Consider the following 12,764-nt stretch of genomic DNA (forward strand, 5'->3'; position numbering starts at 1 on the left):
GGCATACTCAAATGTTGGCTCTTTTTATGTCCTTTTCACCTTTCTCCTTAAGTAAACATGTTTTTAGCTACCCTATCATCCCCCATGAGATATTTTCTCCAGTTTTTACTTCTCTTTCTTCAGTGTTTTTATTTGTACTTCTGTGGTTGCTGCAGCCTTTCCTACAGCGGAGCTGTGCTCATTACTGCATGGTGCTTTAGCTCTTTGTTTCTCCTCCAAAGAGAAATACATTAGAATCCAGTAATATGTTCTTTCCTCTCTTTTTCCTTGGGCACATGCTACCTTGCCTTCCCTTCCTGATTCTCATCCTTACTGTTGTTGCCACTTCCTAAAGCCCTTTTAACTTACTGAATTACATGGGCAACAACATTTGCTTTTATTATTTGTAACTTTTTATCTATCAGGTGTGAACAGAGGAATTAATAGACTCTAGTTTAAGGTGATGCCAGGGATACAGATACCCTAAGGTGTACACAGCACTGAAAATGTGCTCAGGTTATCTGAATTGACTATACCAATGTATGGTAGAACTCAATAAAAGCTCCCTACACCAGTATGAACAAGTTAAAGTTACATTTAAAAGATTGTGATGCTAGAGTCTGGAGACATCATTAATATTGCACCAATGTACTTACCGCTGCAGAACAAGTTGGAGCAAGACAATAAATCTGTACTGGTGAACCTCCTTTAAGACTGAATCCTAGCCCTCCTGCTTCATGGTGGATACGAATGGTACGTGGAGCTGTCCATCTCTGCTTGGCTGAGAACACCGTCAGTGGGCCCTGGAGGTAACAGCAGCAGGCACGTTATGGTTTACTGTCATTCATAAGTAAGCATTTCTATTTTTAAGTTACAGTGTTTTAAACTCATCTTCTGTATATTTTACTAAGGTTAACTTTCAATGACTTCGGTTGAAATGGAACAGTGAGATTTATCCCAGAAGTTTAAGGTGTCCCTGAAGTGCTCTGCCCTACTTCATGACAGTTCAGGTGATAATTCAGAGTTGGATGACGGCAACTGCCAAGTTATTCTGAGATGACTGATCAGGTGTGCAGACTCTTTTGCTGCAGGAGGCTCTAAGGTCCTGCATTACTCAGTTTTGGAGGAGGTAACTGATTCATGAAACATTGCAAATTTTGATCCTAACCACAACTCACAATTCCGTTTGCCCACTGATGCACAGAGCCACCTGAAAGACTGGCTTTGTAGCATGCAACATTACACACTCAGCGTGCCCGTCTCCAAGTACAACATGTTTCTTCCTGCCTGTACATTGTATGCAATTATCCACTGGAACTTCATGAGACTTTTATGAAGGTTATCAAGAATGAATACTGTGTGAAGCCGCATACAAACAGCACTTTGCTAGTCTTGAGTTGACTTATACCTCTGAAGCTAAGTGTGATCTTTCCAATAATGTCTGAGGAAAACCACAGTTACTACAGGATCATTTTTGAGACTAAACACTTGTGTCTCTTCCCTCATGTTGGAATGAAGTTGTACTTGCTAACAAAATGACAGAGGTTGGTCAGCATTAGCATGTTACGTACCAGCCTGTGAAAGAAGTCTTTAACTTTGACCTTCGATAACTGGGGAGCAATTGTTTCTATTTTATGTTCTGTTTTAGCTAAAACAAAAAGAAAACCAAATTAATTTTCTCTCAATTATTAGTTAAAAGATATAGGGTTTTTTTGCTTGCATTTCAAGCTAGATAAAAATTTCTCCTAAGTTCTTACTGAGCTGTAGAAAAACTAATTTTTATGAAAATTTGTAACACACATCTGAATTGCTTTACAAATATCTTCAGAGCTCATACTATCAATACAGAAAATTTAATACAATCCATCCAAACAAAACTATTTGCTATGAAGATGCTATTTCCATCTTCAATATTTCTTGGGAAAGGAAATTAAAAACCAATGCTCATTCTTTCCCCATGCTTCCAAAGAGGAAAGAGTTGGATGAGCTGGACTAAGGTAGAAAGAACCAATAGCAGTCAAACTGAGTTAACAGCTTAGGCCAATATAAGAGTTCAAGAAACAGTAATTTTTCCCCCCGTATGATTTTAGTTTCCTCATTCTTTCTAGCTCACAAGATGCTTATTCCATATACATACATACATATAAAATAAAGCATATACATGTATGGCTAGATATCCTTTAGTTCTAGCTGTGTACACTTACGGAGGATATCTGGAGCCTGGATTAGACTGAGAAAGTCATCTTCTGTCTCTTGCTGAGCATATTTGAGAAGTGAGCGCTTGTGTGCAGCTGTCAGAACCTCCTGAAGAACATCAATGTTTCGAAGCTTTTTGCACAGACCGCAGACTCTCAGAGCTTCTTCGTGGTAAATGATGGCTTTGCGCAAGTGTGCTTTCCCTGAAAAAGCATTAGAAACTGTTGGTTGTCGTCCACAGACAATAAATAGAAGGTAATTTTCAAACTGTATCCAGTATCTGTGTGAAACTGGCAGTTACCCAGTTGTTTTCTCTGAACTTTGTCCTTTAAAATAGTGAGAACCAACAGTCCTTCAGGCACGTAGTCATACATCTGGGACAAGGCCTTCTCCTGCTGATCTTCATCATCACCAGGCTGCACTATAATTAAAACAGAACATCAGCCATCACACATCTTCTGGTGCTCTGTTCCTTTAGGTGTATTGTTGGGTACTTATTACTACCTTCTCTCCAAATGCAGTCAAATATTGTTACACGTAGATATTGATAGGAATTTACAGGTTTTAGGACTTTTATCATTTTTATCATCTGCAATATGCAAGTCATACTTATATGCCAGAGGACATAAATAAAAATTGAACAATTTGGTAGCATATAATGGATATAATTCATGCTATTTTGCAAAAGTTACATAAATTAACTTTCACATTATTCTGTACAGAATGAAAAAAGAAAGGCCTCATATCTGAATGGGAAAATGGCTACAAATTAACATATATTGAAATCCAAAGTTCCTGGCTCCTAGTCTTACTTAGACCAAATTATAAATGTTTGTGTTTACTACTGTTATTTATACTAATATATAGAAAATGTATTATTCTTACATTCATGGTCACACAGAATGGTGGCAATGAAGTAATGTGCCAGAGCTTTGTAGTGGTCTGACTTTATCTGTGCCAGCTTAGACCAGGAATAGGGGATATTTTCTTTCACTGGCTCCTGATTCATTGCAGTGTTAACCAGCATGTAAACCTCTCCCACCTAAAATAAAACATGGCATTGAAGTATGAGAATATAACAGTAATTATTAGAAGCTCAAGTAAGGGACAGTATATGCAACCTTGTGATAATTTCATGTGTATCACACCAAAGGTAGGGAAAACAAATAAAAATAAGATTGTTACAAAATATCAAAAATAAGTCTTGAGAAAATAAAAATTCCAGCTCTGATTTTTCCCTTACAAGAAAAATAAATCAGTTTTGCACAAGAACAGATGGACTAAGTCAATCTATGTGACTTCAAAGTTCAGTAAAAACATGATAAAATACATGGGTTTTAATTTACAAATGCATCGCATCGGCTTAATTCAGCTAGAAAAAGGATGAAGCACGTTACTTACACAATAGGTTTGTACTTCACTTCTGAAACTGTGGAGCCCTACCTAGCCTTAAGTTTGTGTGGTCTAGTTAAAACAGGGCTACTATCCTTTATGCAGAGGAAAGAAAATAACTTTGCAAGCAGTGAATGCTGCTTTAATGGATCAAACAACTCCAACTGACAAAATCAAAAAGTCTTTCCCCTGCAGCTAATCAGCCCCACAGATAAGTGAGGGTAGCTTTACAGGGTTGATAGGGAAGGCTTTGTCCATTTATCTAGTATGGAACCAATTATACATCTTCTCTGAAGTGGCTCAGAAAGCATATTCATGTCTTGTTGGCATACCCAATTTTTGATGTCAACAACCTTATGTCAACACATACTGTGTACAGCTTGCTTCCCCAGTTTTCAGGCAAGTCCTGCAGCTACCAACCTGACTCAGCTTATCGGGGTCTTTCCCCTAGTTACAAATTCATTACTCTTTTGGACTTGCGCTTTTTAGGTTTGCATAACCTCCAGCTGCTGGGAAAGACAACAGGTTGTGTTCAATACTTAACATAGAACTACACAAACAACACTGTCACTTTGTATGTTGTTCTGTGAACAAGATCTGTACTGTTTGAAAGAGCAATATGATAAATAGCTTGTAAAAAACATTCAGAAAGTTAATCGCCCTATTATTTCAGCATTTTTCTGTTAAACTTAATGAATTATGGATTTTTAAAACCATAACAGTTCTAAATTAATTATATTTAAATTGCAGCTATCTGCATTTTAATCTTCTGAAAGGTCGTGATTCCCATTGTAGCTTGTCCATTGTTACATTCAGGTTTTGGCAATGGTTGTTAATGTTTATATTTAAGAAATTCTGATTGTATTACTAGAGGCTGTAGCTATTACCACAGCACTGTAAACTCTTACTTTAAAATATGAGACTCAAATTTTAGCCTTTACCTTGGCAACTTCCTGTGTCATTTTCACTAGTGTGAAAAACTCGTTGCGTATTCCAGGGAGACCAATTTGCTCAAAAACACACTCCTGAGCTTGTGCAAGCATCATTTTTACTAGTACGTTCAGCATAGCTGGGCTCATATCATAGCTTGGGGTGTGAGTAAAGGTCTCCTTCAAGTAGCTTAGGACTCCTGAAATTACAAAGTGGGTTTGTCAGCACTACAAAGAGAGAAACTTATGAACTTGATTCTAGCATGTACCATAATAATTAAGATTGAAAGCATACTTTCTAGTATTGCACTACAGCAATCTGAAGGGATTCTTAGTACACATGGAACTAGACTGAGTTACAGATTTTGCTTTGCATTCTCACCAAACATCTCTAGGCACAGTTCTCAAAAACTACAGTTCAGAGGAGCAACAGAAGCTGCAAGTTTTAAGGGCGATACCCTCAGATTTGTTTCTGTCAGTTCTTGAGAACTGAAATAAAAGCTGTGCTGAACTGAATATGACTTGTATGTGTGAGTGGTAGGCTAGGGCTTATACATAGGACAATAGGGAAAAAGAAATCTAACGCAGTTACAAGGAGGTGACAGTAGAACCCTTGGATGGAAGGAAAACACAAACATACAAACTTCATTAATATTGAATCTCCTTTTCAGATGGTGCTAAGTACAATTTGCATCCTAGTGAAACCTCAGTTCCATCCCTGTAAGTAAACTAGAACAGTGTATTTAATAGGGTAAAATCAGATTCTGCTGTAGACATTTGGCTCCACCAACATATGAATCATTTCTGTCATTTCTCAAATTAAAAGCAAACACTAACTGCAGTGCAAATATTAAGTAGCAGTTTCACGGATGGAAGTGTGACCTTAAGTATGCATGTCATCCAACTGGTTTAGTGAGTTCCACTAGCCTGCTAATTGCTGATAATACTACAAAAGTGTAACAACAAGACCTCTGCTTTTAAAGTGTTCCAGCTTCCGTACTCTTACTTCTTGCTACTACATTCAGTTCTGGTCATGTTGTGCTCTATTTTCCTACTGCCACTTTCTGAGATTTTTCATTTTCTGTTACACTTGTATCTTATAACTTATGATTATGCCCTTATTAAATTACAGCAATGTCTGCCTTTTTGCACCAGAATCCCCAACTCCAGACTTGCCAAGCACATCCCACATACTGAAGGAATGCCCTACTGAAAGGGGCTGAAAATACAAGTGGAGAAATATTTTGTTGTTGTTGTTTTTAACATATTTCTGCTGATGCAATAAACATATACACACCAAGAGCTTTGCTGAGGATGAACTGTGCAACATTTTCCATTTAGCACAGAGAAATAGTTAATACATGCTCTGTATGATGTCTCTACCAACATAATGAAGAGTGTTACGGAGCCATGCACAGGTACAATGAAATGCCTTCTGAGCACATAGCTTTGGGGCCCTGCAAAGGTTATGTAGCAGCAAAAAATGCATTTCAATTGGTGAATTAATTCTGTTTTGCAAATATGTTCAAGTGAAAAGCTGTGGGTTTTTTTTTTTTCTTAATTATTTGCAAAAATGGAAGGAGCAGCAGCAAAATGGAGACATTTCTGAAGTACTGAAATTTCTTTTAGATGAAATGCAAAGGTTGAAAAACTGATTAATAAATGCATGAAGATCTACTCTCATTTTTTTTGATGGCTGTATATTCGTAAGAGGGGTTTTAGGAGACTCCAGCTCTCTGGTCCACAGTTCATAGCTGACAAAGCTATATACAGTGCAAACCAGTAGCCACAGATTGTTAGTGCAGAAATAAGTCTTACAGTACATGTTAATTACATAGGGCATGTCTTCAAGCATTACATGTAGCACAGATGACATTCACAAAAAAAATTTAAAATCTATTTGAGGAAAAAAAAAACCAAACAAAAAGCTTCTGTATTATGTTAGTTCAAGAGATACAATTCCCTTTACTAGAATTTGTATTTTAACTCACTTGGGACAGATTGATTGTTTTGAACCTGTTTGCCTTTGGAACCTTTGGAAAATACATAGTTAGCTTCTAATGAACTGCAAATTTCATACCAGAGAACACAGTAAGATTAATTTTGAAAAGACCATGGGGAAAACTACATTTAAAACCCTTTATCAACCCTTTATCAACCCTTTACAGTGTTTCTTATACAGATTTTACACCTATGTAATATCACTGAGGCAAAAGCAGTTGTGTTGGTGAAACAAAAAATGAACAATGAAGCAGTTACCACTGGGGTTATAACTTGGACCTCTGAACTGCAGTTCAAAAAGAATACTGTGGTTAATGATTAATCTGCATGCTCAGACTACAGTTCCAGGCTTTTATTTAATTCTTCATCTCAGCTGTTCATGGGGCTTCTTGAATTTCCCTATTCTTTTTTTTTTGTTTACTAAAGTCAGGGGGAAATGCAGAAATCTTCAGGGTATCAGGATCAAATGAGGAACATCAGTGTAAAGACCTTCCTGATATTTTAAAATTTGTACCTGCAGCTCTCTGAAAAGCATCCACAGCGTTTTCAAGTCCAGCCTGGGTTTGACGATTGCACCTTGTTCCAATCTGGGTATAGAGGGCTCCAACGTTGAACAGAATGCTAGCTTTTTCAAGTAACAGATTTGGCTGACACACTGGGACACCTGTGAAGGAATCGTACCTTGGGAAACAAATATTACAAGTGTTAAGATTAGCAGAGTCCATCAAATGATATATTCATAAAGTTTTTCCAAAAAAGCAGTGGAATTCTTAATTATTTTTTGCTTGTGTGAAACAGGTGAACAGAAATACCATAGTGTAGGACCATCTAGATGCTGCAAGTCAGAGACCAGCTTTATTGGAGGCTTAGTTTTCAAAAAGTTTTACAGCAGTGCCTCCATAAGCATATTATATCCAACTCAAAACTGCCTATAAGCCATCACAGAGGCTGAAAGTATACTGGGGAAGCAGCTGTGTGTGCTGCTATGTTCTCGTACTTATATGATGCAAGAGATCAACTATTGGCATGGGCAGATATTGTATAGTTTTAAAATTTGTATTTACAGTTCTGACTAAAAATGTAATGGTTCCTCTTGGCTGCATCATAAAATGCTTTTTTTCATCATAAAAATGCTGAATTCAGACTCAAACTTTGCTCACAGATGTAGTAAACACTGCTATAACAAATTAAGCCACTTCTCCTCATTTCTGGGACGGGAATTAAAGTCTGACCCATTCCCCATCTGCATCATGCAACAAGGTTCAGAGTTCAGGAAACATCTGCCATTGATCAAAAATGAAGATGATTTTCTCTCTTTTTCTCTTGTGCTAACCTGTAGCCCAAGTCATTCGCCGTAGACAACGGCTTCACTCTAAGTGTGATAAGGGTGTACTGTATTCAGGTTTATTCTTAACACTAAAAGAAAAAACTGACAACACACACTGCAGGGAGTAGTGGGGAAACACACTGACTTGATTCAAATTAAACAGAAGACAGTTACTGATTAACTGTGTTTTGAAAAAGAAGAGACAAGACAAACATGAACTACACTTACCATGTAAATAAAACTCCCATGTGCCTGGTGGGTGGGAAAAATCTGTTTTCTACATAACCAAGTTGAAGGAAATAACTTATCAGCATCTCAATGCCAGCTTCATCTCGGCTAGGAGTGCGGCAGGCCTTGAATTACAAGAGATTAAAATGAAGTGTATTCTGTTGAGTTACAGGATGAGTACAGAAACACCAAGGATAAGACTCTGTGGACTTCCGCATATCATAAAAATGTTTGGAATCCGAGAACAGTAAGCTTAAGGCTATATGGATGCATTCCAAATAAGAGTTTTTCAGCTGCACAAAAGTATCATGTAACCTTTAAGGAAGCTAAGAGGATCTGTTAGGCAATAGTCAAAGTTAATTAAATAAAATTGTAGGTATTTTATGAAAGCTACAAAGAAAGTTTCTAGTATAATATAGTAAACAACACCATTCTAATACAGTGTTTTGCCAGATGAATTCCCTTCAACATTCTTCCTGCTAAATTTAAAGCACTTTAAAGTAAAAAAAGTAGGCAAGACAGATCTTAGAATTATAAAGTTGTGTCAACAGCTCAATCACTTTGCATAACTTCACCCTTTTCTTCACTTGTTCTCTACTGAAATTGTAAAGGTCTTGGACAACAGAAATTCATGTTCCATATCTCAGAAACTAAGTCAATACAAATACGATAAGTTAAAAGTAATAGTGACATATTCTGATTCCATATAAATGCTAGTATTTCCAACTGTAGATTAAAAGACCTCATGATATGCCAGACTTGAACTTACTTGTCTCAGATCCATGAGATCTGCTATTTCGTCTTCATACTCAGAACTGTCTTCACTATAATGTTCCAGAATAAAGTCCTAAAAAAAAAAAAAAAAAAAAAGGGAATATCCAATAATCAACTAAACTATTTTTTCCTGCAGTTACAAACAGTACAAAATTGATTCAGTTGTGATTTCCACGGTGTCTACTCCGTTCTAGTCAATAGTACAATAACATACAGCAATGATACTACAAAAAGACAATAGTACAAATAATTTGATTTGATATCTAAGATGAGAAATTTCAGTAAAGGAGCCAAACACCTGTTACATCAACTTCATTGGGTTTTAAAACACCACCACTTACTGGTTTTGGAAGGGATAAGTGAGCCCTGTTAGCTAAAACAAAGGAATGAAGTGACCATAAAATCTTGTTAACTAAAGAGACTGACAAATTCTTGTCAGCTATATTAGGGCAATTCCACTTAAATTACCAAAGATGCAATGGCATAAAGTGGTACCATAATCTGACCATGGAGATTAACCAACAACAGTAAAAGCAGAAACAAATACTATAGTGATAAGATAGTTTACCATGAGAAAATCCACATTGCACAATTCATAGTGGTCCAAAAAAATACAAAGGTGGTTTAAATAGCCAGCAAAGTATATTAGCCAACAAACAAGGAGCATTAATGGTGCACCACCACTTCTCCAATGAGCTAGCTTGGTTAGCTCAAATCAAACCTTCATTACTACTTCCTTTTGCACCAAGTAGTAATCAATTACCTTATTGGGACCAAAAACTGTATAAGGAATTTTTATTCCCTTTGGTTTTACTGTCTCCAAAGTAGGATTTCTTCGAATATCTTCTGACTCCTTGTCCTAGTTAGCTATGAGCAATGACCCAAATAATTGGCAGTTAATTTTTTAAACACATTGTGATCTCAGGCTTAGGGCAAATAAAACAAAAATAATTTGTACATAAGTTACTTCTGCTTCTTCAAACAAATCAGAAGTTATTTCTGTTGACTCTTCATTCCCAAATGCGTGTGAAATTTACCTTGAGGGGGAGTGTAAAGTCTACTTCTTTGGTTTCCTTCAGGCCCAGAGGTACCAAGGGAATACTGAAAGTCTCTCTATGAAAAAATAACAAGACTCAAAAATATTTTGTTTCTGTTTATCTGCTGATAAGATAATTACTTTTATTTGATGACAGGAAGTTTGTATGCTGACAGGTGTTCAGGTAAAAGGTACATAGTTTATAACAATTCCTTCAAGGAAAGAGTAAAGAAAGCTTTCCTCCCTCCCCCCCGCCATTTAAACCTATTTTTCCGTCAAGGAAAGAAGATGAGATTCCCACAGGTTGGCTTACTGCAATTCAATTTTTATAAACCTGCACAAGTTCTATGGACAGAAAACAGCTCCACAGCTGCTAGATCTGCTACAGTAAGAGCTATGGTAATTAATTATCATTAGTTATCATCAGTATTTTACATCCTACCAATGCTTCCATATGTAAAAGTGATGGGTGTCAAACACAGGGAGAAGCAGGGCCAAAGTATACCAACTTTAACAGTGAAAGGTCTAAGAGTAGAAAATCTGAGAACTACTTAGTTTCTAGACAACACCAGGTGTTGACCTATAAACAAGTCAACCACTGAAATATCAAAGGGCAACAAAGGATGAGAACTATGACTTAAAAAAAATTGGATCCTCAAGAGAACATATATCTGTATCATGAACTTAAACCTTGATCATATTAGTAAACAACACTAGCTAATGAGGGATAAATGGTGCTCTCTAATTCGTAATAGTCTCAAAAGCTGCATATATTGCTCTTCCATTAAGCAGATTAGCCAATAATAAAAAATGAACAAATAAATAAATAAATATCAGAATTGCTGCCAGATACAAGTTTGTTGAGTTGGTTTAATGAGTCAGTACCAGGCAACAACAAGGTTTATCCAACATACTTTTTCCTGAAAAAACTAATTGACTGTCTCATTATTGTTTAGAGCATTCCATTACCAACTACAAAATCCCATGGGTGTGGTTCATTTATGGTTTTATCAGCAAAATTACTTTCTTACTGGTGGAAATTCCATCTCAGGAGGGTGGGAATAGGAATGTAGCTTCCTCAGCAGAGGAGTCCTTAAACTGTTTAGCATGATCCAGAAAGTGGCTCTGTTAGCCTGAAGAGGACTTCCATGATTCAGAGCCAAAATACCACTGCAGGTAGTGCAAATGATCTGATTTCTGATAAGGCTTTTAGAAGAAACACCACCATTTTTACAATAGATTTTATCAACACTTTTCCCCCAAAAGGAAGTGAGATACATGCAAAAGAAATCCTAATTTACTGATTTAACAACTTCTAGTACCACCCACAGTCCCTGTGGACACCAGCATTTGTCATTCAAAGGAACTCAATTTCTATTTTTTTAAGTTTCTAAGGTGCCACACCTTTGCAGTCAACATAATGGGGGCTCTGCAGTTAGGGAGGTGATCCTGGGTTTCCATAAATGAGTAGAAATAGCGTCAATTCAGTTGAGATGTGCGCAAGTTCTCAGAAGGCCAACCCTTCAGATTGGTGTAACACAATACAGCGTAATTCAGTACCATGGGCGTGACCTTATGTTCATGACTATATGCACAATAGATTTAGAGAGCAACTATTAATAGCTATTTGCTATTAAAGGCTGGAGAGCAGTTATGGAGGGAGTGAATTATTTTAGCTGATGGAACATAAAAAGCATTTAGAGCTTGGAATGAACAGCACCAGAAAGGTAAAACACCATTCAAAACTGATTGGGGAAGTAGGATCAGGAGAGAAAAAGCTAATGATAAATTAGTTATAATAATAAGTTAGACAGAATGACTGTCTAACTGCAAGGCTTCTACCTGCCTTGGGGTCTGACCTACTGCTCACCCTTCATTGAGAATTCAAGTATTTCAAATATTCCTTAGCTAGAAAAAGGAATATTCTTTCTGGAGCCTTGCACGCAGCCATAACTTTCATACTGCTCTCTACGCTTCACACATCTATGAAGCCTGGCAAAATCTTGAATGAAAAAAAAAAAAAAAAACCAACCAAAAAAACCCCAGAACATTTTCATATCAAATAATTGTCAAAGTTTGTCATGGAGGTGGAGAGCTGGAAATTCAGCATATTTTGAGAAAAATTAAATTATATGTTACATCAGGTCATCATTCAGCTGAAAGACACATCACTGGAAATGTGCTTGGTCACTCTACATTAAGAATTCTTTACAGTCCACCTAGAAGTTAGACCTGAGAACAGTGCTAAGAGGGACTCCAAATTATACCATACATCTATATACGCATCACATGAAGCGCTTCAATTTATGTTTTCAGCTGCCAGTGTTAATCAAACATTTAGTTTTAGAAGCAACAAGATATCTACCAGATAGAGAAATCACTGCAGTATTCAGGCAATAAATAATCTTTAACTTTGAAGTTTTTTCTTTGAGGAATCTATTGCAATCTGAAGTTCAGTGTGCTCTTTAAAGTTGTAAAAACATCTTGGAAAAAGTCCAATTTCACCTACTAAAAATTTATCTGCTAATTTATGGATTTCTATTACTGAATTGCACACCTTAAATATTACTTCAAGTCTGCTTTGAACTCCAAATCAGTGTTCTCCAGCTAAAGAGAGGACTATTGCATTCACTGCATTTGAGAACAGATGTTAGATCACTAGGTTTGTTTGCTCCAGAATGTACTGAACCAATTCTAGTACTGGAAATTCTGCTAGGGACCACGTGTCTCCCCATACAGCCCCAAGAGCTTTCAGTTCTTGCAATTCTCTGCTTCACAAAGGAACTCTATATCTAAGGATTACCTTAGTACATACCTTTCCCAAGTGAAAGACAAATATGCAGACTAACCCTTAGTCAATAAATCTACCATCAAATATGTTCTCTTCATATCAAGCTCTCTG

General features: G+C 36.7%; 1 protein-coding gene across 1 annotated transcript in view; it reads right to left on the reverse strand.

Annotated features, from left to right (window-relative positions):
* Positions 1 to 12,764, reverse strand: part of RHPN2 (rhophilin Rho GTPase binding protein 2) — a gene marked incomplete at both ends in the record, with an annotated part of 28,691 nt that overhangs the window by 1,898 nt on the left and 14,029 nt on the right. Inside the window, 10 exons of the mRNA XM_080636778.1 lie at positions 636 to 782; positions 1,551 to 1,627; positions 2,184 to 2,378; positions 2,477 to 2,596; positions 3,061 to 3,217; positions 4,509 to 4,696; positions 7,012 to 7,178; positions 8,053 to 8,177; positions 8,822 to 8,899; positions 9,864 to 9,939. Coding sequence (XP_080492904.1) covers positions 636 to 782; positions 1,551 to 1,627; positions 2,184 to 2,378; positions 2,477 to 2,596; positions 3,061 to 3,217; positions 4,509 to 4,696; positions 7,012 to 7,178; positions 8,053 to 8,177; positions 8,822 to 8,899; positions 9,864 to 9,939 — 1,330 coding nt within the window. The remainder of the gene's footprint in view (positions 1 to 635; positions 783 to 1,550; positions 1,628 to 2,183; positions 2,379 to 2,476; positions 2,597 to 3,060; positions 3,218 to 4,508; positions 4,697 to 7,011; positions 7,179 to 8,052; positions 8,178 to 8,821; positions 8,900 to 9,863; positions 9,940 to 12,764) is intronic.

The sequence above is a fragment of the Psittacula echo genome, assembly GCF_963264785.1.
Source record: "Psittacula echo genome assembly, chromosome: Z".
Taxonomy (NCBI): domain Eukaryota; kingdom Metazoa; phylum Chordata; class Aves; order Psittaciformes; family Psittacidae; genus Psittacula; species Psittacula echo.